The following is a 27,544-nucleotide window of genomic DNA, read 5'->3' on the forward strand; positions in this document are numbered from 1 at the left end:
AAAAAAATCTTCCTGAAGTAAAGGTTATTTTTCCCCTTTGCTTTTCAATAAAAAGAAAAAGATAATCTTCAGAATACGTTTAAAAAATATTGTGTGTTTAAAGAGGCACAGGCTGAATACCAGAGATGTTTTTCTATAAGAACTGTCAGAAAAACAGGTGTGTGTGTGTTTTTTTATGAATGAATTCCAGGATTGTATTGTGGATGGGAGTGCAAAGATCCCAACTGAACAGTAAACATTTGCTGTTATTATTTTTTTGCCTGCACAATCAAATCTGTAAAATCCGATTTATTGTGGGACTGAAGCTTTACCACAAGAGATTACAAAAACAATAGTTACTTTGAGGAAAGATTGTAAGAGTTGGAACATTTACAGATTCACCCCTGCGCTGAACTACTGTGACTTCCTCTGTGTGGGCCGACGAGCTTATCTTACCCAACCTTGTTGAAAATGCAACTGCCGGGATCTTAAAAGGCATAACAAAAGTGCTCCAACTGCCTCATGAATGTCATGGGATGTGTCTTTTTTTCTGTCTATTTGTAGCATTTTGTTTTACTTGCTCTTGTTCGTATTCTATTGTGCTGTGGTTATCACATTGTGTTTTAAACATTTCAACTGCAACATATCTCAGGGAAGTGCATCAAAACGTAACAAGCTTGAATATATTCATATCGTGTGCTGAAACACAAATCTCATTTTGTTTTATGCATGTGGACATAAAAAAAAATAACTGCATCCAAAACCCTCACAAAAGTAGTGATTATTTGACTAAACAAGCTTCACGTTACTGTAAAGTAGTCTATCAGAATTTATATCCTTGTGAACCCAGTCATTTCTACGTTATATATATATATGTACAAAAATAGTTAAATATATGCAAATCTGAGATGACAGCTCAGTCAAAATGAAAGCAGCAACACGTGAATGTAAATCATTATACTTTATTATGACCATACATTTCTCAGGCTCAATACAAAGCACTTCTCTGTTATGTTTAGCAATGATTTCAAAGTGGCACTTTTTCTTCCAAAGGACAAAGAGGACAAGACAGAAGTAGATATTTGCTGATGCATTCGAGACCTGTCAAAAGTTACATTTAATAGGTAGTGCTCTAGATCTGTGCAGGATCAACTAACATATTCTACATGACTGTATGGCCTAAAAGAGCCTTTGCGATTATTTAATAATACAATTATTAGTATTCAAAAGGTGATTTGTTGTATCAGTAAGGATCCAAAATGAAAAAGCATTTAAAATCGTGACCTCAAGGTTCAGAATATCATTTGAATATCCAAGAGCCTCTTCAGAATACTTTATCTTTGTAGGCTCCTCAGATTTAAAGTAATCATCTCAAAGAACAGTGGTTGTTCTTTGATATAATTCACTGAATGACTCCAATAAATGAGGATTTTTGTGTTGTCTGTGGAGACAGATGGTTTGAAAGGATCCCTGCTGAAACTCAGTTTCAACAGATCCGCACAGCAGCAGTCACAGCTTCAGCACAAAGCTGCAGGATCGTGCACAAATATCACATGGAACAGCTGTGAGAAATAACACCTTGTTGTACTTTTCTAAAACAAAGGGAATGTACTTGACAAATATAACCCCTAGTTTCAGCAGGAAACTCCTTTAAATTAAATTAAAACACTTTAATGTTCAACCTGTTCACTGTCTGTTCGAACAAATAATTTAAAGAGTAATTTAAAGTTTGAAGACATCACCTGGAGTCACAAAATTTTGGATTTGAAAAAACTGCTACTCTCACATTTTATAGACCAAATCACTGTCTTCCTCTGGGTCCTTTGGAAAAAAGCTTGAACAATGCAGTCATCTGTATATCGAAGGAACAGGGGTTTGAACAAATGAGCATACATTACAAAATAGTCTTATTTTACACATAAATATGAAACACAAAGGCAGATGAGACAGTGCCTTGTTTTTCAGTAAAGCTTTTGACCATGCAACGTTCAGTACCTTTAAAAAACAAACACCAAAAGTCATGAACACAGCTTAGTCCACCAGAGACACAAAACAATGTCAAATATATACACAATATAACAAAAATAACAATATCACTTTTCTGCAAGAGCACAATTTTATCATATATTTTACAGCTAAAGTTGTACCATTAGTTCAGCACATTAAGATGCGTACAGGTAGCTCAAAGGGAGATAAGCAACTATTGCTACAATTCAACACTACGAGGTCATTGGAAGTATTTAAATATGCCATTGCAATATAAGTTGTAAAAATAATATACTCCGAATACATTTATATAATTATATACATATACATATAGGTTAAATACTGATCAACCTGAATCCCTGGATTGCTGAAAACGTCCTTTGTTGCTTTAGGCAGCTAGCTAAGTCATACTAACTGGGTGAGGTCTCCGCTGCTCAAAAATTTGCTTCACATTGTCTTTTTCACTGTTTTCATGAAGATGAAGATTGGGAAAAGCAGAAAGGCAATTTATTTTTTGTTATGAACTTTAGCTTATGTTTTCTGCTGTAGATAAAGAAGACCAATGCCTCGTCCACATAAGCTTATTTTAGCCAAGGAGAAAGAGCACATGCTTAATAACAAAACTAGGAATTTTTGTTTAATCTTGGACAGAGCAAAACTAACCGTTCCTCCAGATTCAGCTCTTCATGCTAAGCTAAGAAAAGCTGGGTAAAGCTAATTGTCCTGCGACTCTAGCTTATAATTATTAACAGACAAGATCGGCTTCAATATTTATATCTAACTCTGAAGTAGAAAGTGAATTTTCCTAAATGCCACATGAAACACGTTTTCTGTTTAACTGCCCACCTAATCACACATGTGCCTGCCATAACTAAACTGTCTAAACTACGAAAAACTTTGCACAATGTAATTAAAAAAGATTTTCATTGAGAGGATGTTTCAGATGCGGCTGTTTATCACTTTATTCAGACCACAACCAGAATAATTCTTATTGCATGAACTATAACAACAATCTAAAACACTACCTGTCTAATAAGTGCATTATTGTTGTACAATATTTAGTGTTTTATACCTTAATAGGAAAGCTCTCTGCTGCCTTGAAAAGGAAATCCATCCTAAAACAAAATGTTCATGTTTCTCCAACAATCTTGGTTTGCTTTAGTCACACTTTTACATGCTTAGAACAGATAGTAAAATATAGCAGCTCTTGAATACAATACTCCTACTATTCAGAGTAGAAGAATCTAAATTTGTTTGTGTGTGTGTTAAAGGGCCTCTCAGCCAAAGCACTCTATGTTCTAAAACAGAAGCATGTCTGTCCCGCTCCCAAATTCAAGTCCCTACACTTACTCCTTAGTATGTCCAAAAATGTTTAAATGTGCCAATATTCAGCCCAAACTGGCCCAGTATGACAACCATTACAGGGCAGGACTGGTTCACATTTGGTGAGCCACTACTACAAAGCACAGATTTTTGATTGGCTCCATTCAGCTGCTCAGACCAGGGCTGCTTTGACTGTGGAACTGGTAGAATGATTTTGTCATTATTTCATTTAAACTTTTTTGCTGAACATCGATTCTTAATTTTCATTTATATTTAAATTGTATCCCAGATTTTTTACTTCAAGAAGCCTTTTACAAGCGTCCTCTGAAAGCACAGAAGTATTTTACCGTCACACTGTTCACTTTTAAAATGTTGTACCTGGTAACAATTAAATACATGCAACTTTTAAGTGAAAACGACTCTCAATAATATCATAAATGTTATTATATTGGTTGCATCGAGCTCATAGGAGGTGATGCATTTTATTTCAGGGTGGACTTTCCTCATGACGTAACACCTTCACACAATTAAGGCACCTTTTAAACCCCTGAGGGGTCAATGGGTTCTTCTAATAAGAAGAGAAGCAACCATAACAACATGGAACATAGAACTTGACCAAGACAAACTAACAACAACATAAAGTAGACAGCCAACAAAGTAAAGAAAAAAATATTACGGAATGTCCATGGGTAAGGTACAAACACCAGAAGTGCCGTTTCATTTCTTCTCATCTCATCTTGTTGGTTTAGTTTCCACAGCAGCACCACGTGCTATGCTGCCATGGTGACGTCACAGGATCTCAGAGGAAACACTGTGGCTGTGTTCAGAAGCCCCTAAAGAAGGTCTGCTCCAAACCTAATCAGGCTTTAAGAGTGTGTGAATGGATATGTGTGTCTGTGTGTCAGCACACGAGTCAGTATCCAACATTGAGCTTGTTCTTGTTGAGCTCCCTCTCCAGGTTTCCTATCAGCGTGTCGATGCTCTCCTGCAGATCTCTGAGGTTCACCCTGTTGCTTAGCACAGGGCTGATGTCCTGGATCTTCATGTAGGCCTGATAGGTGTGCTCTTTAGGCAGTCGAGGTGGCAGGATGTGATCACAAACCCTCTCCTCTGCCTCCTCCTCTTCTAAAGGCTGTATGCTGTTTAAACCCTCATTATCTCCTTCCCTCTCCTCCTCATTTTCACCCTCATCGTCCTCCCTCACCACATCATCTCTCTGAAGTTGCTCCTGCTCAGCAGGATCAGACACAGGACTTGGGGCGTCCTCCGGCATGTCTTCCTCGGCTGTGTCCTCCTGCTTTTCGTGGACCTCCTCAGCGGCCTCTGTATCCTCAGAGGGCACATCGTCATAGTCCGCCTCGTCTTTACTGGGAGGAAGCAGTATTTCAGAGGGGAAGTAACTCTCACCACAACCACTCCAGTCTCCAGCGTAGCGGTTGCTTGGGCTATCCAGACGTCCTGGTTTGGGCCGCAGAACGCCCGCCATCTCTGCTTCAGAGAGGTTTAAGACCTGGGGGCGCTCTTTTCTCCGTCTAAGAGGAGGAGCTGACAGCAGGTCAGACGAGACTGGACCCATAGAGGCTGTTGGGGGCTGAGAGGAGGACTGGACGTGCGGGTCTACAACTGAAGGAAAACAGACATAAGAATGACTAAGTTAATGAGATACAACAGGAAGGACGATTTCAACTAAAATATCAGCAGCATCTGTTTGCACAAATTACAAAAAAACCCTCATATTTTCTCATTTAACTTTTGTGGCTTCTGCTGTAGGATTGAGCATGTAGCATGGAGAGAGCAAGAGGCCTAACTTTAACGACATGATCCGGAATTTGTGTTAACACTTTGTAGTAACTCAATTAAACAAAACTTTATTTAGTAATGTTACCTATTAGCTTTGAATTTTGGCACAAGGTCATAAGTTTATGCAATATTTCACTACTACTGATCTAACAGTAGTAGTCAACTGATATAAATCCAATGAATAACTACATAAATCATTATCAGACTATATAAAAGCAAACCCAGAGCTTGTGCAAGGCCAGGTACACATGAATATTGGTGACATTACTTGCCTTCAACCCAGTAAAATGAATGCAAATGTAATTCAGCTTGTGGCACTTACATCATTCGGAAACAGCTTCTCTTTCCAGAAACACAGAACACTCCGTTCATTGTTTTCAATAGGATTATGTCCTCACTGGAAAGTAGTCCCAGTTAAAATTGTTCACTGGTTTATGCATTATCATAAGAAACTACAGTATTGCTTATTGAAAGAATAAAACATTGCTGTCAGTGCCAAGAATCAAAACCCTATTCATCTCCAGTGTATTTGTTGTGAAGGCAGATATAGTGAAATGTGAGGAAAAAGCAAAAAATGATCCACAGAGCTGGATACCACTGAGAAAATATGTTGCTTTGTAATTCATGAACAGACATAGTTAATCATACCGTGAATAGAGAAAGCCTTCTTTAGGAGAAGCATACCAACGCAGAAGCATGCGGATGTCACACATTTTGTTGCCATTCATTTGTAGTGTTTGTTAACAACTGCTAACTAAGCCAAACTTAAAAATTAACCAAACTTAAAGCCTTCTGGATGTTATGAAAGAATCATCTGACTGCACCATGAAAAGGAACAGTGAGCACTCCAACACAGTCAGCACAGTCCAGTTACCTGTCTGCCTTTATCTCTGAGTACCTACACTTGTTGGCACCGCTAGCTCTCCCTTACTGGACCAGAAAGGAACAGAAACACAGTTAGAGCTATAAATCAAGGTTAGGGGTGCAAAATAAAAGAACACTACATTTCACAAAAAAGATGATCTGTAGATGCATTGTTTTTATCAAAATTTTTTAAATGGTTTCAAAGCAGACACGATGATGAATGATCAACTATGTTGGATCCAGTTCAGTCATCACACTGACTGTTGCTGATGTGGAGTTTATGTGCAGCGGCTGCACACTTGACAGCACTCCTCAAGCTACAGACTTGAGCAATTATCACTTAAAATAAACAGAAATTATCCTCCTTTGAGAGACACTGTTATTTAATTTCAGACATGATTCACTGATGACATGAACAAAGTTGTTAGATGTCAGCAGAAGAAATGGAGGCGGAAAACTTGAAAAAATATTACCCCGTATTTCACTATTTGAGTGGATTTAAAAAAAAAAAAATTTTCAAAGATAAATAAACATTTTGAGCATTTGTTACAAAATGATGATAGACTTTCATTCATCCCTTTTTCAGAAAAAAATATAAATAAAAACAGGTGCAATCATTTCCAAATCCTTTCAACCCTATACGTAATACTAGAAAGACAACACATCAAATGCGGGAACTGATGAAAAAACAAAAGGGTTTTTTTTGTATTAGACACCAGCAACATGTCTAAAAAAACATTTGGACGAGGGATACCACTGTATTACAGCACCTCACTATTTCCCTCTTTCTCTTTGCAGATGAATGTGGGAACTGCTACAGCTTGAAAGCTAAATGTTTCCCATCCTTGCTTTAGATGGAATTTTCACAGTTTATTGTTTGGTGCATCGTTTTGTTTCATAACGGGACACATGTTTTCAGTGGGTGACATCTTTGGACTGCAGGCAGGACAGTTTAGCACGGAGACTGTGTTTTACAGAGTCATTCTGTTGTGTGGTTGGGCATGATCTTACTGAAATATTCACTTAAAAACCTGTATTTTCTGGATGGCAGCACATCTTGCTCCAAAAACTATATCTATTCTTCAGCAATACTTTTCACAGGTGGGTAGTTATCCGTGTCATGGTTACTGATACACCAGTATATCACACACTGTTCAAAATGGAAACAAATTAGTTTTGAATCTTTCATTTTTAACATCATACAACTTTTACAACTCTGTCCCAGATTTTTTAATCTTGATCATCAAATTCAAAATGAGCAGATATTTTTCAAAGAAATACTGACTTTTCTCTATTTCAGTTGACAATATTTTGTCTTAATTATTTTCAAATAAAAATATTCAATTCTTATTTTACACAGTGTCCCAAACTTTTCAAAGCAAGGTCATGGGTTCCTGTGTCCTCCTGATATTTAGTCTGACGGACACGATGATTCATTCACCCTGTCGGTGAGTTTCAGAAGAAAATCATGCCAAAATTAACCCAACGAACCTGGACTTCCAATGCTGTGACCATGATAGGGCAAGTAAATTTCAAAAGTATACACACTGCACAACACAAACACATGTTATTAAGTTCCTGTCGTTCAGCCATCTGCTCACACACAGTTAGGAACCTTCTTAATACACATTCAACACACAGCAGTCTTTCAGCATCTTCAACATTAGTGCTTCCTCACTCTTCCTGCAAATAGTGTCAGTGTTTTTCCGCCAACACTCCTCTGATGTCCTTGCACTTGTCCAAAGACCTGCAGAGCTGAGGCCTGAGCAACAATGCCTCAGAGGGTTTGGTATGTGTGTGTGAGAGGCGTGAAGTGTCGGCTGAAAATATCCCATAACGATTGTGAAATGTTAGGTTGAGGCTCTGGGGGCTGAGGGGTAAGGTTAAGCCTGGAATGTCTTTAATTATAGTCAAGGCGCCCTACACTCTGCACTGGGGACGACCGAACGAAGGTGCTGCTGAGGGTGTAAACAAAAACTTGAACGTGGAATTAAAGCTTTGTCCTTACTAGCAGTAGTCAGGTGACATCAGATGCAGGCAAGGAAGCAGAAATACTTTAAAGAATTCCTTTAGACCACAGCTTGCTCCTATCTTCCCATATGACTTTAAATTTTGAGGCTCAACTAAACATGAGGTGAGAATCTGGTTAATTATGCAGGTTAAAAGGAATAGCTTTGAGGATTTTCTTTCAGGGATAAAGTCTGTGGTAAGTGAAAAAGATTGGAAAGATTTTTCACACTGCAGCATGTGGGTGCATTTTGAAAAATGAGACATGCTTACAAGAATTTCATTGCATCAGAAAAAAAGACATTACAGAAAGTTTTGAATATGTGTAAACCTAGAATTATAAAAAAAGACCCACAAAGAAAATGTATTTAATTTAGAATTAATCTAATTCAACTGTGTTCAGAATAGAAAAACTGCCAAATCATTAACCTGGAAGATAAAAAGAGATCAAATAATTTGCTGTAACAAATACAAATTTAACACTGCCTGCAGCTCTTGTCATCACTCTTAACTGTAGAGTGAATAATCTTTGGTTTCCTTCATATTTTACACTGATGAGACAGCTGCAGCTGGCAGAGACAGCTGTGCAGGCAGACAGATGATCTGCTCATAGAGAACCAGGTACTGAGGATCTCTCCTTGGCAAATGATTTATCACAGGACAAGAAGGGCCACGCCTGTAAGATTTGGTTTACATTTGGGCTTACTGGTTGGCTCTGATTGGCTTAGCCCACCACGATGAAGCACTTTTGAAGAGTGTCATGTCAAAGGACCCAACAGATGGTGGCCAGCATCTATCAGCTACACTCGTGCAAGGGTAAAACCTCAAGGATCAAAGCAGCCCAACCCTGTAGCAGTCCTTTGTAGAGCAGAACCGCAGAGCTGGAACTGATTTGTAAGACTGTTATATAAAGAGGGCGCAAGTGACTAGACTATAAATTAGATGTTCTTTAAAGCTGTCTGACCTGTTGTAATGTTTTTAGAATAAGAAAAAAAAGATTCACCTGGCCAGAGTTGCAGCAGGTAGTGAAGAACTTCAATGTGTTTTTTGAAGTGTAGCGCGCTTGCCAGCTCCTCAGAGTCGATGAAGACACGGTTGGTGTGACAGGACGCATCCTGACGCTGGCTGAGCAGCACTGGGCCGAAGCACACTGCCAGGTTCTGACACGTCATCTTGTTCACTTCTTGGTAGGACGCCACCAGCTTCAAATGATCCAAAAGTTTCCGCAAAGTCATCTGATGCCAACATTCATGCGAGCACAGACCAATAAGACATGTTATTATTATGATTAGTAGTTGCAGTAGTACCACTGGCAGCAGCAAAGTAACACAGCCATAAAACGCCATTTGTTATATCAGGAATGGAAGCAAACACAGATTCTAAAATCGTTTTTCATTGATTTTAAAATCAGTAATACAGTGCTGTATATTTCGTTTTGGCATTCTAACTCTTTGCTTGGAAAACATAAACTGCTTTAGAATTTTTATTACATATGAGAAAAACAACACATTTTTGCACAAAAGCATTGCAGTGTTCTGTATATCTGAGACTGCATACCTCTTTTGCAAAGCAGGACACTAGGCGTATATCTTCAGTGTTACATGATCTTAAATTTCCTCCCACTTGAAGCTACTACTCTACTTTTGAGTAGAGCTGAAACAGTTAACTAGCTGAGCAAATGTACCGTAGTGTACTGTATTGGCCGTTATTAGTAAGGTTCATGACCAAGCATTTGTCAGACTTTAGTTTTCACTTATTGTCAACTATTATCAAACCTACAGTGAGTCAGTGAGAATTACACATGTGCAAGCTTTGCAGACTACAAGGCACTACTAATTATTGGCTAAAGCAAAAACCTACGTAATGTTCGTTAAACAGCAGCTATCTGTAGCATTATCATGATTTCCATAACCGTAATTATCTATGCCACAATTAGCCCTTTCATCGGCTGCATCTGCTTCATGAGGACTTTAAGAACCAACAGAGAATATGCACTTATTTCCTCACCCTCTCCACCTCTGGCAGCTTTTCCAGCAGGCTCACAGTGTGCTCTGAATCAGCTTGATCATTTTCGCACCCTGCTGCTCCCATCTTCAGAGGCCTTGTGGCCATACACTCCAGCACGGCCTCATAGAGCTGCTTGGTGATCAGTGGATAAGGCAGCTCACGCAGGTAGTCCTTTAGTACCCCTGAGGATTCAGAGAAAAAAGGTGGCAAGGCATGAAAATTACAGCTGAATAGCAGCTAAATTAGGATTGCAAGGTGATGTTTGAAGTTGCTAAAAGTTGACCCATATCATTTACTTTTTCCACAACTGAATTGAGAAATATGTACTTTAATACATGACAAATCACTAACAAGACATCTTAATGAGGTGCTGTCATTGAAAAATAAAAAGCTTTTCTTTTCCCTTTAGTTAAAACCACTGAACCTGTCGCACTTTTTTGGCTTCAGATTGAGGTTTCATTGTCTCCTGGGGTGATCCTGTAGTGTCTGCCAAGACACCTGATTGAGTGGGGTGTGACTCAGCTGCCAAAAGTGTTGGGGGGCATGGTGTCTGTAACGGCGCGTTCGCACCTGTGACTTTGGCCTCCATTAGTTCAGACAAAAGCAACAAAAAAGACGAGAAACCCTGTCTGTCTCCACCGAGCCCCTGAAATATCACTGACATCAAAGACGAAAGGGGGGAATAAAAAAAGAAAGGGTCTTGGCTGTGTGACAGCTCTTTGTGGTGAGTGTCTGCTCCATTTTCCCTCTGCATGAAATTGGATCAGTTTTCAGAGAAGGCTGGGGGCTGAGTAATTAGCAATATTGGTTGTGCTCCAAAGTAACACACACCTTATGCTCACGAAGTGTAACAAGAGATGACCCCAATTCCATCAAAGTTCACACACTGTAAAAACCTAAATTCAAATTAATGCAGCCATTTGCAAAAAATTCACACCATACATGTCCTTAAAAATAGCACAAGGACAACTAATCGAATCATTTGAAAGAACCTTTTTTTTTCTCTTTTAATGCACATCGCAGCTTTTCACTGAACATACAATATGCAGAACAAGACCAGGGTGTCAATAATTGGAGTAACGCTTTTACTGATAGTGTGATCTTTTACTATCTTAAAAGTAACAGTAATTTAACAAAACTGTTATGAAACACTGACAACAGCTCAAAGAATAACACTTATTCTCAGAATACACTCAAACGCAACTAATGCGTCACAAACACTGTGTCAGAATGCATGCTGGGGAGGTCCTCCCCAGATATTCCACACTACACACTACAAAATACTCACACCTCAAAACAATTCAGGCTTAAGTAACACGGCTGCATATCAGAAGAGCATCCCAAAGAAAGTGTGCTAACAGGGTTTTTTGCTACAAGCTGTTGCTATGTTTCCAACCTTTTATTTTTAGATGACTAAAAACTCAGATTTCAGGTAGAATATGTGATTGTTCATCTGTATTAGGAGTGCTAACAAGGCCCACTCCATTCACATGCATTTCATCCTGTAACGTTAGCTTTATGATTTACTTTATATTTTCTCCAAACATTTCAAAATCAGCTGAACAAAAGAGAAATATTTACCCCAAACAGAAATAGCTTGACGCTCACTACTGCTTTCTTAGGGTATGAGTTTCTTAATAGTCTCCCAAACTCTACTGAGTTAAAATACAACATTTAGAGGTTTCTTTTGAAGGAATGCCCCACAGCAGCAAGTGCATGAACAAAAAGAACTGGTGACATAATAAGAAGATAATAAGATAACAGCAGAGCACAACCAAGTCAATTACCAGTTAATCTGCAGCTAACTTGTTGCCCATTAACTAATGAGGATAATTGGAAACAGATTAGTAACATAACTGGGTTTAAAAAGAGCATATCAGAGAGCCTTTCAAAGTAAAGATGGGGGGATGTGCTGGATGTGCTTTCAAAACTAAATCATTTGGGACTTTCCTCTCCTATTTTCCTCTCCTATACTGCACAAAGAATTTCTGCTTAAAAGAAAAGCAATATTGAATGGCTGTAATCTTCATCATTATTGAGGCTTTAGCTTTTAGAGAAGCATGTGCTGCCCTCATACCAACTTTTTTAAAACATGCTGCCGCCGTCTTGTTTAAAATAAGCATATATTTTTTCAAAAACAAAATAAAAAATCTGTTTTTGTCTAAATGATTTGTTAGGGATTGCATTTTGTTATCACTTACATGTCACACAGTCAAAAAACAAGCCAACAGATGAGACGTGTTAATATGTCGTACATCATCTGTTCGTAAACATTCCCAAACCAGGGACACAAGCTGATTCTGACTATGGCGCTGCAAATAGAAGCTCGAATTGTATCACCTCTATGCTGCTGGATTCCCTCTCAATGACCCTTGACGGCTTTCTTCTTTGGTTTTTGCCTTCTATTTACAGCGATCTACAATGTGATTCTCTCTTAATCCACTGGCATCTCTTTAGGCACACCTTAATTTGCTAACTTTAATCCCAGGCTCCTTTTTAAAGCAGTCTGAGGCTTAATGCTTTTCAGTCTATTTCTAACTGCATTGTGGGTCCATCATCAGTCTGTATTTTGAGAATGTAATGACACATATGGTTCCTGTCTTTCTTTTTAACAACTAGGCAGAAATAACACTTAATCAATTTCAGTGTTGCATTGCATAGTCTCAGATTAGCATTGTATCAGCATTCAGCACAAGCAAAAACTTGACAGCTGTATAAATTAGTCACTGTAACACCTTTAGTGTTACACCTACAAATAAAACCCATCAGCGTGTTAGCAGTGCAACTGCATATTGTTAGCATACGTTTTAACAAGTCCCCAAGGTAGGGTACAGGGTGTTGATCCATTTCTGGTATGTCTTGTTTAGTTAATTAAAATTAAAGAATCTTTTTTTTTTACAAATTAAAATGCTATTGATTTCTATCCTCTACTGTATGCCTCTGTCTTCTAGATTGTAAATGCAAAATATTTGGAATTTTGCCTTTTCATTATGTTTTGATTAGACAGTATGGTAAATATTCCATCTATTCATCCATTTTCTATAACCGCTTAATACAATCTAGGGTGCGGGGGACAAGAGTCATAATAAGCTTGTTTTATTATTGGAAAACATACTGGACGCCAGTCCATCACAGGACCACACAACCATCCACGCACACACTCACTTCTAGGGACAATTGAGAATCCCCAATAAACATAACATGCATGTTTTTTGTGTGGTGGGAGGAAGCCGGAGTAAAGGTAAATATTCAAGTATGAAAATGACAACCATCACCTTAACCTAAAACTGCGACTTTGTTTACTTTTTAAGCTTGTCCACAACTTTTATTTGAGTTTGACGTTCAACACTTCTAACACCAACAGACACACACATACACAATATTTTATGCATTCCCAAAACAGCCAGTGGAAAAACAACATATACCAAAACAAGCACATTTCTTATCAGCCCCCCAATCTCAGGTAGACCAATGCAGTGGCAGCTACCTGGGAGCAGTGTCAAGACAAACAAGCACTTGAAACTTCATTGAGTGTTTCTGCAGTTAACTTTCCCCCGGTGCTCTGTCAACCAGCATGGCTGTTTCCTTTTGTTTATAGCTCTGATTCACAACAACGAATGCCTCTGTTATCATCTATCTTAGTCAGGTGGGATATGAATCTATATACTAGGATATATGAATGAGCATTCGATAACAGAACATCTAATAATAAAGGGATTCTGATTCTGATAAAAACAAGACACACTCACTCTCCTTAAGGTCTTCCAAGATGTGCTGATTTCCAAAGCAGATAACACAGAAATGCTTACCTCCAGTTTCCCACTGGTAGTTTCTATGGAAACTTTACTCAGATAATAATAATAAGCTTGTTTTATTATTGGAAAACATACTGGAAGCAAAAATGACCCATATGTTCAATCCTTATCTCTCTGCAAGTTCAACCTTTTTTTTTTAATTTTGTAAAGAAAGTATGCAAATATGTGGTACCACAAGAGTTGTTTTCCCTTTAAAATGGAAACTCATGTATGGTACACCCTCTGACCTTCCCTGTGCTGTGAGGTAGACTCAACAACAGCACAACTGTTTCACGTTAGCTCTGCTTAACAACCCTAAACAATGTCCTTTTTCCTCCTGCATGCAATTTCTCCAAACACCACACACGTGTTCAGACTCTCTCTATTTCAATAATTTGAAAAAAAGTCAGAGCATGTTTGTGTACGTGCATGTGCACATGTAGTTATGTTTGACTGAAGTGGGCAGGATACAGCATCCAGGTAAATCATTAGCTCTCTGCGAGTCAGTGTTGTGTTTATTTTTGTGTCTTAACCCTTGTTGGTGCCTGATCAACGTGCGCACACACACACACATTGAGACACACATATGCATACTAACAGACAAGGTCAGGGCCTCAGGGGTGAACAGGCGTGCCTCCCCTGCAGGTGCTTCACCTTTTCACAGCTAAGTTGACAACAAACACCCACTGAGTGTCTTTTCTCTCACATTTAAACTGTCAGGGTTTAGCACATATCAGCACTATAAATACATTAAGTATTTGCCTATATGTTTGTGTAATAGAGAAATGATTAAATAAATCTAGAAATCCCAATGAAATTAGCAATACAGACAACTTAAACCTTTAAAATACTACTCCAAAACATGTAATAGAGCTACAGATGGTAGCAGATTAAGTCTTTCTTTACTCAATGCAAACTATTTTAATGTTCCAAATGTGCCACCAAACACTACAAGACGCACAACGCACTGGGCCATGGCTCCACCTTTGACCTCTTGTTCAAACAAAGCGGAGGGTCACTCCTCTTGTCAGTGCTGCAGTCAGTGCCTCGCCTGGAGAACAAACAGGGGTTTGTTCTTCGTCCTGCCCCCTCCCTGCTGTCCTGCACACCCCCAAAGCACTGGGGGGGGGGCATTGGATATTGCATACGTTATTGCCTTGTCCAGTGGCACAGTAAAGTTTTACACAGTGGTTACTTCAACATTTTCACAGCTCAAAATGAGTAAACCCCACAGATCTAAATCTGGAAACAGTAACACTCTCATGCCACGAGTGGATTCATCACAGACATATTTGCAGGTCACTTTTCAATTCCTGCCCTGGAGTTTAAGAAATATACTGACACCGATGGAGGCCTGCAGCTCTTTGTGACGTGCTTGCCTGCTTCACTGGCCGGCCCAGGGTTCAGCTAATCCCCCATGCGTGAGCCAAATACCATCTGTGTTTGTTCGGCAACAAAGGGGGCACTTGTTAATGACTTTCCATGTCTTCACTGGAGTACTGCCGAGGGTGGGGAGCAAAGTAGGGAAGTAGGCTGTGGAAAAGACGAGTCAGGCAAAACTCTAATCAATAATTATGCAGAGCCCTCAACCAGCAGGGCTGGGACATACTGGTTTCATCATCAGAGGACAAATACCTGAGCTGGTTTCTCTTCACTGGTTCATTTTGAAAGTGTTGGTTTTTTTCACATTTCAAAAAGGGTGAGGTGAGGACTTAACTGCTATTTCTTGACACTAAAATGTCTTCTAAAGCTATTTTAAACATTGAGTCTTTGAGCATTTATTGAACAGTCCTACACAGGCAGCCCTCATCATGTCAGAGTAGTGAGATAAGTCTTGATTACTATCTCTAATAACTTACTCTTGTCTTCAGACAAGAGTAATTGTGTCATTGTAAAGCTTTTGGATCTCAGTGCAGGTTTTGATGTCGTCGACCACTATATTCTTCTAAAATGTCAATGAGGGGTGAAGTTGGCTGTAAGGATACTGTCCTTCAGTGTTTTACCTATTATTTAACAGACAGGCCATTCCATGTTGAAATTAGAGATTTCTCATCAACAACCCCTGTCATTTGTGGAGTTCCTCTAGGATCTACTCTGGAGCCAATGTTATGTACAATACAATACAATGTTATGCTTTTCTCAGGCTCCTTCTTCCAACTCACTAAACTGGTATGCCGATGATAAACAAACTTATCTGCCAGTAAACCCTTAGGAGTCCACATGTGCTCTGAGGAGGTGAAATGCTGGAAGACTAACACATGTCTTCAGTTAAATGATAGGAAGTCTGAGGCAGTTATTTTTGCCATTGTCTTTTAATCATCAGATGCCAACAAGAATTTTTAATTCTTGATCCTCTTTGATTTTCATGTTTGATTCTGATCTGAAATTTGACAAACAAATAAACTCTGGGGCAGAAGTTTTTTGTTTTTTAATTTAAAATCAATGAAAAGCAGCTCCAAAGCTGGGTAATACCTTTCCACTTTTGAAGCATTCCACAATTATTAAATATGCCTTGATAGTCTCTGGCTTGTAACTCCATTTAACATGCTTTGTTCAAATCTATTTTATTTGCATTTGACAATGTATGGATCTAATAGGATGCATATCTAGCATCTAATGTTATTACTGGGTTTTATTAAATTCTATTCAGGTTCATTTTCCTTTTACTTGCTACACATCTGTCTCTGCTTCTTTGTTATGTTTTACTTATTAATGTTGAGCACAGCGCTTAAGTATGCTGGGATATTATGAATAAACTTTATTTTCAATCTGCTATTCTGATCATGTTTTTATCTATTTAAGCAAAATCACAACACAAAGGGCAACTGAGATGCATCATGATACAGAGAAACTCTCAATCTTTTTATATTTACCAAATACTGCACAGATCCTTCAGATTAGCTGCTCCTGTCAAAATGTGATGCTAACATGAAACTCTGAAGTAACTCTCTAAAGAAGTAGTCCAGCATACTGTGAATAGTTATCAGTGTCGCGTGTGTTGCTGCTTTTAACGACAGTCTGTTGACACACTTGTACACATAGAGTGTAAAGAACATTTACCCAGCAGAGCAGAAAGAGTAGCTGCTGATTACAACCTGGTGAAGATAATGTTGTTTTTATGTTACGCTGCTCATGTTGATAACACCTTTGTGAGGAGGATTGTGACATGAAACAAAGGACTGTGATTTGAAACAATGTAGGTCCACGTACCAGGCATGTTTTGCAAGCTTTAGGTTGAACTTTGACCCCTTGAATAATCCCTTTCACTGCCTCAACTTTTAAATTAGCCACGTGACACAGAACTCTGAGCTCATTCATCTGCTGTTCACTTATTGACCTCCAGGCTGACTCCACACTTTGGAGGTTCCTGTTTTACTTCAACTTTAAATTCAAATTGGGACATAATGTACATTCTTTTTTTTTCTTTTTTCTTGGTGTCAGCTGTGAATGTCAAACATGGTGAGCAGCTTTGCTGACATCTCATTTCCTTTTCACTGGTTACATTTGATGAAGTGACTCTTTATCCTATCTTTATCCTATCTCCATAATTATATGTCAAATGCATCAAATCTCCACATCTCTCTGTCCTCCTCCACACACCAAGGCCTATCTTCAACAGCAACACGCTTGGCAAAGCAAATGTAGGCAGCAAGCAAAAACCAACAAAACTCGCTGGTGCTGGCCCTTTTTTCAAACCCGCTCAGCTGTTAACTGTGTTCTTTGCCCTGCCATGCAAATGCATGTGGATCAAAGCAGGCATGATAGGATGACGCCTATATGGGGCCTCTTACCAAAACAAACAGAAGCTCCTACAATGCCCAGAGGTTTCCATGCTCTTCCTCCTTTTGTTGGAGAAAAAAAATCATGACCCAAGTCATTTTCTACAACTTTGCCAGCCCCCTCTTTTGTGAAACTCAAGCACTGTTCAAGTCAATGACACAGCTGTTTTCCTCTTTTTGGTTACGCTGTGAGATGTGTTCTCAATTTCTTAATTTCAAATTAACCAAGCAGAAAGTAGCAGAAATCCATAGGAACCTGAGTGGCATTTTAAATGAGCTGCTTTGACTGTTTTCAGACAATCACCCAATTTCAGAATGAGCTGATTGACAATGGAAATCCTCTGACCTGACTACAGCTTGGAGGGGACAGTGCAAAGCATGTCTCAATCACAAACCTGAGGGAGCGAGAATGACCTGAATGTACAGCATGGTCTGGTCTTTGTGTGTGTGTGTGTGTGTGTGTGTGTGTGTGTGTGGGCCTTCCCCTCTGGCATTGATCTATACGCTGACTGCTGGAATGCTTTTATTTCAAAAAGTACACACATACACACACTCGAAAGCGTGCACATGCATTGGCCTATCTGCAGCAGTCACACCAGTTTGTACATGTCATTTAATTGATTGGATCAATAATAAACTCAGAGTCCAATAAAGCAAGGCCCCATTTGTTTTGTTAGTTCAGTAGATGCACTGCATAGCTTCTCTTTCTTAATTCAGTCAGTCTTTACTGCAGAGCTTTTAGTTAATTCTGCTCCCTTTTATTTTGTCATTTTTATTCTGTGTCTGTTTTGAAAGTGAAAATTCTTTCTCTCTAGTTTTGCCTATGCAGTAAGTTTAATTGCCATCATAATAGATTCCAATGATTCATGAATGTGGGCTTTCCCTTGCACAAAACGTTTAAAAAATGCTCCACAAACGTATCAGTGACTTTAATTGTTGTAGCAGATCAAATCTATTAAAACTAGATAAAATCAGTTACGAAATAATCAATTCCAAAATTCCAAAAACATCAGTATCGCTGACTGATATTTGGTCTTTGATTAACAGTTTTGATAAGGCGGGAGGAAAAATGCCAGCTTTGGTGACATTTTTCAAACCTCACTCTGGCCTAGTGATCTGGATGAGGAAATTCAACCATATCACACATCTCAAGGAATGTAATGGAGCTCATGGTTGTTGAGTTTGGTCTTACAGTTATTGAGCTGTTACTGGTTGAATTCAAGGATTCCTTTCACATGCATGTTTTCTTTTCTTTTTCTTTTTTCTTTTTTTAAGAGCCTGAGGCTTTAGACTAAGTGTATTCAAGAAGGTTTTTTTTTTTCCAGACAAACAAAAGGACACAAACACTCTCTGGAAAAGCCATGAACCTTAACAAGCATCTCCTCATGAAGAGCTATAAACAGCAACTCATTCAGATTATGTGCACTATTACAGTCTTGTGTTCTGTGTTACAGGTTATCAGGTTACCTGTGATGACATTGATGTCAGGATAGGTGTTTTCACACAACTCCACAGCGTAGCTGTCTCTCTCAAACGCCTCACGTAGCTCCTTCTTTACCGCCGCAGAACCACACAAACGGTAAAGTCCCACCACCTGGAATCACACACACACACACACACACACACGTCGGTCAAATAATCAAAGAAGCAATTTCCAGCCAGGTTGACATTTTGATAACCCTTTTGATCAAGTTCTTCATCTGCATTCCGACATTGTGCTGGAAAGAACCCAAAAGTACTTTTACACACAGACCTTACATGTCTGCTTTATTTCTGACTGAGACGTTGGAAAATATGAAGACGCTGGACTTAAAAAACAAGAAAATTAACATAGATTGAAAGTATAAGATGAAACAAAGATTATACATTCTTACTCAAATTTCATGCTTTTATCAATAAAATATCCCATGCAATTTGAAAGAGCTTTTATCAATAAGTGTAAGGTGAATGAATGAATTAAAATGTCAGTTAATTCCTGATATAATAATGCTTTTACTTACAGACACTTTATTCTACAATACCTTATACTGTGATCTCTGATGCCTATGTCCTTTTATCATAACTTCCCTCCAGATTCTTATCATGATTATGGAAATTTACATTCTATAAATCAAGGGTTTGAGAATAAAAAGTGCCACACGTATTTTGTCAAGTCCTAAAAGACACTTTTAGGAAACTGAAACTGACCACCAGGCCACCAGGTGTCTCTTCTAAGGTAATACAGACTTGAGAAAGATTTTAAGTATTAAGTAAAACTAGGTCCTGCTGAACAACTGCAGTGGCCATGGTCACAAGTACTAGGCAGGAATTGTGACATTGTCACATTAAGACTGCTTGTAACTGGCAGTTATTGTCAATGCATTCCAATAATGCTGCTCGTTTTGTATAAATTCTCAATTTATTACCGTAGTGTAGTTTGACAGTATTACCATCCACATAAGTGAACGACTGTGCTGTGATTTTGAAGATAAATCAGAGAAAAATAAGCGTTAAAATTCCTCCAATCTTAACTCACATAGACCACAATCTCCTCGTGAACAACAAGAATACTGTGCATGTGCAAGCAGCTAATAGGTGCTGCTACTTCTTTGCTGCTGACTGAGTTGTAGCAGAGAGAGGTGCAGCAGCAGAGGAACCTTCCTCCTGCAGGGCAGTACTGCGGATATTTGCCCTAATAGCAGCTAGATTTGTCACTAAATGCTTCAAATGAAAGTTGCTGAGGGGTCTAAAAGTAGCTATATCTGTCCACAAAATCACAAAAGTGGCACTGGCTGCTACGCTTGATGCAAACAGAGACATTTTTCCAGCTTAGCAAAACCATTTTTTCTCTCCCCACTGAGGCCAAGTGCTTGCTGAAAAGAAATTGGGTTTCTCTTCACATTAAGTGCCCCGAGATGACTTCTGTTGTGAATTGGCCCTCGACAAGCAAAACTGTGTATTGCAAATACACACTAAAACAAGCAATGTTGTAAAAATGAACAATGCAGAGGTCAGATACGACGGTGGCGCCTTTGAAACAACCTTGTTTATTGTTGATAGATGAAAGCACAATTTTAATGTTTCAATAAATTACGAAAAATAAGGTTTTGGGATTCTTTCTAGCACATTTCATGATAGTCAGGGCTGAACGCACAAGAAGCATATTTCTCCTTTACAATAGTTCACTACATGTTTGCAGTCAGGAATGCAACCCCATTAAAAATATGCAATAATTATTCCTCGAAGTTTGCTGTACAGCAAAGCTAACAGCAAGTCAGCAAACTGACACAGTAATGTGAGTTACACCGTACTATCTCTCTAAGCTGTGTTAGTGTTATCTTACATTAGGCCTCATGAGTATAGAGTGGCTGTTTAAAAAGTTTTCAAAAGTTTCAGTCTAGGCACATGCTGCAGGGCATTAAAAACTTGAACGAGTGGATTTTCATGAAAAGTGAAAACGGTAACATGTTCTCAGAGGTCTGATAAAAGTGTCACATCTTTTTGACTGAATGGATAAACAGCAACCCCTCGAAAAACCCAGGTGACAGCTGAGCATTAGAGATGAAAGCAATAAACCATTTATGCTTCTTTACCTAAGCTTCCAGCGTGTGACCTCAAGGAACTTGAGACATTTGATAAGTGAAACTCAGCACCGCTGCTCGCCTTGTTATGTTGGGATTAGGCCTGGCTTCAGACATACCATAATTTCTCCTACATGTGTCTGTCTGGTATGTGGCATAGCAGACCAACTGGTGTGGTTTCCCCGGTAACGTGTTAAGTCAGTGGGCTGTGAATGGCGGGTCTAGTCCGGTTCCACACAAACACGCTCGTGCGCACACACTGCCGGCCTTTCCGGGCTCCAGTGTAGGAGCACTGTAATGTCTCCCTCTCCAACCAAACCCAGTGTTTGTGAGCTCTCCTTGTCAAGTTGAGCAGCATTTTCTAAACCTCACATGAGGGAGAGAGGAAGACAGATTAGGCAGGGATTTGGCTTTGTGTGCGAGTAAACAGAAGTCACTGGGCACAATGAACAACAAGTCCATTCAGAAAAAAAAAGAGTCTCTCTCTTTGAGAGGGAGCTGAGTGCAGGCGGGGAACAGCTGTTAGCAAAAAGAGGGCTTGCACTTATGCACTGCGGCTGCCGGGCAACACAACAGGCAGCACCAGCCAAGACCTATTTGTGGCATAAAGCAGGCACAATGACCTCTGAACAAAATGAGCTGAACTGGAAAGTGGATGCTGCTCAATGATGTGATGTATTTTCTTGCTCTGAGGTCACTAGCGAGACTTAACAGAAACTAAAGAAGAGAAAATAAAATAAAGAAAGGTATCTATGAAGACACTAATGTTATTGAGCGCTTGACCAGATTGGAAAATAAATATTTGCTCATCTTCATGGAAAAATGAGATAGAGAGAGAGAACTTCCCCAGCAGGATTTGTGCTTCCCTATAAATTCAGAGTACATACACTTATTACGTCGCCTTGTGATTGGACTGGTAACCCATCCAGGGTGTACCCTGCCTCTGGCCCAATGGCAGCTAGGATGGGCTGCAGCCCTCACACGACCCTGAATTGGATTATGCAGGTATATAAAAATGGATGTAGACACTTATTACAGGTGATTATCTGTACAAACCCGCTCGAAGAGTATTGTAAACAAGAACAAAATCAGAAATGGAGGTCATCCCTATACTTCTACATTGATAATTATTTGTAGACCATGAAAGTCATAAAATTATGCACCAGCTGCAGCAATACTGATGCAGACAGCAAACATTATTGCATAAGTGTGCAGCTTATGACCCAGCAACAAAGCGAAAATGGAGGTAGAAGGGACGGTGGAAGAGACCGTGGGATCTTTGTTCTAGAAACACAACATGGCTGTGTGACCGTTAGTTTCACTTTGACCATAATGGTTCAAGTCTCTTGCGAATCCCAAGAGAGGATAATTTGTTCAAATGTCCCTCTAATTAATATTTGCGTACATTAAGGCACCAAAGCCATTTGGTTAGGATAAGTAAAAGATTGTGGTTTGGCTTTAATTTCAGCCTCTCCAGAACATAGAGGTTATTTTTTTTCTTTTCTGGACGTCTGGACTGAAACATGTATCAGTGTAATTAGAGCAGCTGGAGAACCATGTTCCAGCTAGTCAGTGTCACAGCTGGGACTGATGGCAGTGTAAAGCTATAGTTAAGCTGTGAGTAAGATTTGTTAGTGTCTTAAAGAAACTGACAATAAGGTTGCGAAAGAGTGAAAATAAAAAACTAATTCTAACATCGAGCTTTAAACAGTGCTTTAGAACTTCTTTACTATTGTGTCGTCTGTAGTTAAAAGACTGTGAAGACCTCTGCAAAGCCAGGCAGGGTGTCTTCTACATACTGATTTCAGCCACAAAACATTTTAAATCCATCAGCCTGTATGTGGACAGGTAACACCCTCTTCCTATCATATTTATTTCACAAACTTGAAGCTTTTCTGTCCTAATACCACAACTTTGTCACTTTCCATGTAATATGCTACATATATAAGTACTGTAGCATTAATTAGAATAGCCCTGTACTGTTTGAAGAGACATCCATCGCAGGGTGGTAAAAAGACAGAGGCCAGCAACATCACTTATTCAAAGTCAAAATAGAGCTGCAGTCTGAAAGTAAGCCTGTGTAGTTTGTGTAGTTGTTTTCAACACATACAAATATCTTAGAACACAAATCATGTATGACAAGTATGTAAGTAACAAGGATTTCTTCTTTTTGAAAATGTCTCATTTTAATGGGCTCTGAGTCCCGACATACCTCACTCCAGTGTCTGACACAGACATCGTCTGCAGTCTTTTCAAAACACCCACAATCATCCAGCGTCTTAAAAGCTTGGAATAGCCCCGAGGACATGCAATTCTCTGAGACTGAAAGCGAGTCCCCATAAAAGATCCACACAATCATTTGTGAATCCGCATTGCAACACGCCTGGCCTTGCAAGCTCTGGTGGAACAACCCGCAAATTCCACTTGGATCTGGTGACGACCCAGTCCTATACCCTGTGTGCCTGCAACTTGGAGCAGTCCTTACACTTGATCTCAGACTGATAACAAAGTCTACTCTGCATATCTGTTTTGAAAAAAGGCTACAAAAAAAATGCTGGGAGGGACAAACATCTCCGACCAAAGACAGTAGGAGAGAAACAAAGACCACAGCACAGAAAGACAGGCAATGGACAACTAAGCTGAAAGGAACTAAAACCAGATTACACCGTATTGACTGGTAAGAATTACAGCTAGCTAGTGAAAAGGCTCGTATGGCGAGATTGGCTGCACAGTTACAGATATTAAAACCTTCAAAATTCCAGAAATATGAGAAATACTCCAACTTAGCAGTGCACAATAGACCAAAAGTTTAAAATGACCAAATTTAAATCAATGTAACGAGGGATGTATTTTTACTTCCTTGTGAAAAGTCAAAGACTACTTTACCAACAATGCAGTCAACCATCAGCAGTTTAGTCAGCACTTCAGATGTGTAACATTAGTATGTTCAGCAAACTGGCTGTTCACTTGCAGCAGAGATGAGGCACCTGTTTGGCACAGTATTCAAAAACAGTACTGCCTGTTATATTCATCTTCCTCTCCTCTTATTGTCTCTCTTGGCCTGTATCCATCAAACAAAAGGAAAAGCCAGGAAATACATCTTTAATAGATGTTTTAAACAATAATTGGTTGGGACCCCAGTCGTACGCACTATCCATGATAGCTGAACTTTAAATCGTAACAACAAAATTAAACAAATTACAATTATACTTGCGGTTACTATTTTGATTACACGGGTGGCATAGGGTGAGTCTTATTTGATTGACAGGCTATTTGGAGAAGCCAAATGTTTATCTATTGGCCAGGCACCCACAGCTCCTAGCATGCCACCCTTCACTACCCCCTACCGAAAAGTAATCAGTCAAGAACAGAGCTCAGACACTTTTACAGCCACTGTCTGAGCTCTAATTAGGAGGTATGTGGCTGACTCTCACTCCATCTAAGTACTGGGCTACCAGGCTTCAAACAAAAGAGACAAAACAGGAAATGACAACATGATCCAGGAGAGCGTCTCACTCCTATGTCTTCCCTGCCACATCAGTCCCTCAACTCTAAGAGTCTTTCTCATCTGTGAAAAGAAAGCCAGTCGCCGCATGGGATGGAAGAAACTCTGTGACATCGTGAAGTGTGCTATATCTCCCCGATCCTTTCAATCAAACATTTTGCATCATTACTCGCTGCAAGGTGAACAAAAAAAACACATTATATAATTGTATCCTACCAGCCTCCTTTTCAAACAAAATCCATTCTGTTTTTAATTTACAGAACAGGATTAAACTGGTGCTGGTTAGCACCGTCGCCTCACAGCGAGAGGGTTCCAGGTTCAACTCCCGGCTGGGGCCTTTCTGTGTGGAGTTTGCATGTTCTCCCTGTGTATGCGTGGGTTCTCTCCAGGTACTCTGGCTTCCTCCCACCGTCCAAAAACATGCATGTTTGGTTTATTGGTGACTCTAAAATTGCCCTTAGGAGTAAGTGTGAGCGTGCATGGTTGTTTGTCTCGTTTGTCTCTGTGTGGCCCTGTGATGGACTGGCAACCTGTTCAGGATGTACCTCGCCTCTCACCCGATGACTGCTGGGATAGGCTCCAAGCCCCCCGCGACCCGACCAATGGATTTAGCGGGTATAGAAAATGGATGGATGGATGGAGGATTAAACTGGCTTTCATAATAGACTGTATATAAAAGATGGACATAGGCAGAGTGATATCACTCACTGGTTGTTGGACCACTGTTTTGTGGATTCAAGTTTGTCAATTGGCCAATGCTTTTTGAGTTTTTCAAACCAGACAAAACATGCAATAAATAAATTTGAGGACATAAAGAAACAATGCACATTCACACAGTATCTGCCACAGCACTCTCATGTCACTCCACCTTATTGTGATTTCAATGAGTAAGGCATATAAAAATTCAGTCGTCATTAGAAATGAATGACAAACATGACAAATCAGCTACAGAGATGTCCTTATAACAGTCTGTAAACATATTTTTCTGTACAGTTGAACATTTTATCATGGTGGTCTGTGGGGACTGACTCATGTTTGGAGTTGGCCTCAAATGACAATTTGAACCGAACCTGCACAGTGACTTTATCGTTCAGCCCCTGAAGTTTCTGCTTGGCTTTTGTCTACAGATATCAATCTAAAGTACACTATACACCTGCAACAACAAAGTAATCTATTTTTGTTCACATAGAGGAAAGTAGTCAAACATGTAACTTGGATTTAACTTTGTATATGCAAGGGTTTTTTGTTTGACTGATTTCACTGTAAATTAAACTGTATTATGAACTGTTGAATACTATGTCTTTGAACTTAGATCAAAATGGCTCCCTTTTCTGAATACTTCAAGAACATAATCTGTTATTTAAAAAAAACGAATAACTAATTATCAAAAAATAGGTCATAGAGACATAAGAGGAAATGAAAAACTGCAACGCTAATCATGATGGAAAAAGAATATTAATCAAAGTTTAAACTCTACAGACACACTCACCTGGCAGCCTCTCTTCTCGATCTCATTAATGCACTTGCTTATGAGCAGCGGCACCATCAGTCCCGTGTTCTCCCTCTCCACCACCCGCCACGCCTCCACACCAAACACCTGCGGCTCCCTGTCGCCGCCTGGCCCGCCGTCCAGCGAGTTCTGCCACTGCTCCATCAGGCTCAGCTTGACGTAGATGAGCCCCCGTGGCTCCAGCTTCACCGCCAGCTGGTGGGAACGTATCACCCTGAAGAGCGTGGGCAACACCACCGTGCCATGGCAGCAGACACGGTTGCGTTTTGGTGTGGGCTCCCAGCTGAACACCACCAGCTTCAGGTGCTGAGCGTTCTCAAGCTCGATGTTGAAGGTGTGGTCCATATCCAGGAAAGTTGTTCGACATGTGAGGAGAGCGGTTCGTGCTTTATTAACTGAGTCCACCTGGATGGCGCAGTAAACATCTCGAGAGTCTATGCGTGGAGGTTTGAGGTCCTCTGCACCGTAAAAATGAAGACTCATAAGTCCAGAAATGTACTGGCTGCACTTGGGCTGCTCGTTGAAGCTGTAATGACGGAAAGCATCAATATCCAGCTCTGTGCCGTTGAGTCTGGAGCTTCCAACTCCTCCCTCCATCTCCTTGCCTTTCCCTCCCTTGCCCTCTGCAGAGCTGTGTTTTCCAGATTTGGCCACCAGCTCCGGTGAGTCGCCATCGCTGAGGTAGCCGCCTTTACTGGCGGACTTTGAACTGCCGTTACTTTTCTTTTTACTGAAGCTGTGCTGTGTGGACACACTACTGTCCAGGTGGTAGCGTGAAATTACGTTACGGCTCGCCTGCCCGCCTCCTGATGAGGCTAATCGAGTGGGCCCTGAAGTCTGAGGGACAGGCTCTGACCCACTGCCATTGACCCGGGGAGAATGGGCTCTGGGCTCTAACTGACTGCTTCCATTGGTGCTGTTATTGTTACTTTGGGTCCCCTTGACACTGAGTTTCCGACTAAGCTCGGGGAGCTTCTTCATCTTCATGGAGATCTTCCTAACAGTGCGTGGGGACTTGATCTTGTCGGGGAAGGACCAGTTGATGGAGCTGCTCTTCTTGGTTGGGTTTGGGCTGGAGGGAGGGGAGAAGCTGACAGCGTTGGGGAGGTCAAGACCATCTAGAAAGGAAAAAACAGGGCAAAAGAAACACACATTTTGAATAATGATTTTTTTACTGGCAGACACTTAGTGGAAATGTTTAAACAGCTTTTTGCGGCAATGTTAGGCAGAAAAAAAGAAAGAAAATGTCAATAAACAAATTAATACCACCTGTCATCAAGTGTTTAACGTCAATATAATCAACAGTTTTGCAAGACTATATGCCGTATTCCTGTGATATAATGAACCCACAAGATGTCCAGATAGACAGGAAAAAGGAGATTAAAGTCACAAGAAAGGTGTACAGGAACCATAACTTACAGTCTGTCAGA

General features: G+C 39.9%; 2 protein-coding genes across 3 annotated transcripts in view; both read right to left on the reverse strand.

Moving 5' to 3' along the window:
* cunh1orf52 (chromosome unknown C1orf52 homolog) overlaps nt 1-27,544 on the reverse strand; it is a 156,587-nt gene that overhangs the window by 98,983 nt on the left and 30,060 nt on the right. The window lies entirely within an intron of this gene.
* Nucleotides 926-27,544, reverse strand: part of syde2 (synapse defective 1, Rho GTPase, homolog 2 (C. elegans)) — a 45,494-nt gene continuing 18,875 nt past the window's right edge. For both annotated transcript variants that reach the window (XM_072389053.1, XM_072389054.1), the window contains exons 4-8: nt 26,094-27,232; nt 19,007-19,133; nt 9,967-10,148; nt 8,963-9,194; nt 926-4,911 (exon numbers count right to left, since the gene is read on the reverse strand). In XM_072389053.1, coding sequence (XP_072245154.1) covers nt 4,202-4,911; nt 8,963-9,194; nt 9,967-10,148; nt 19,007-19,133; nt 26,094-27,232 — 2,390 coding nt within the window. In that variant the 3' untranslated portion in view covers nt 926-4,201. The remainder of the gene's footprint in view (nt 4,912-8,962; nt 9,195-9,966; nt 10,149-19,006; nt 19,134-26,093; nt 27,233-27,544) is intronic.

Source organism: Leuresthes tenuis, unplaced genomic scaffold (assembly GCF_036924035.1).
Source record: "Leuresthes tenuis unplaced genomic scaffold, fLeuTen1.0.hap1 SCAF_7, whole genome shotgun sequence".
NCBI classification, from domain to species: Eukaryota; Metazoa; Chordata; class Actinopteri; order Atheriniformes; family Atherinopsidae; genus Leuresthes; species Leuresthes tenuis.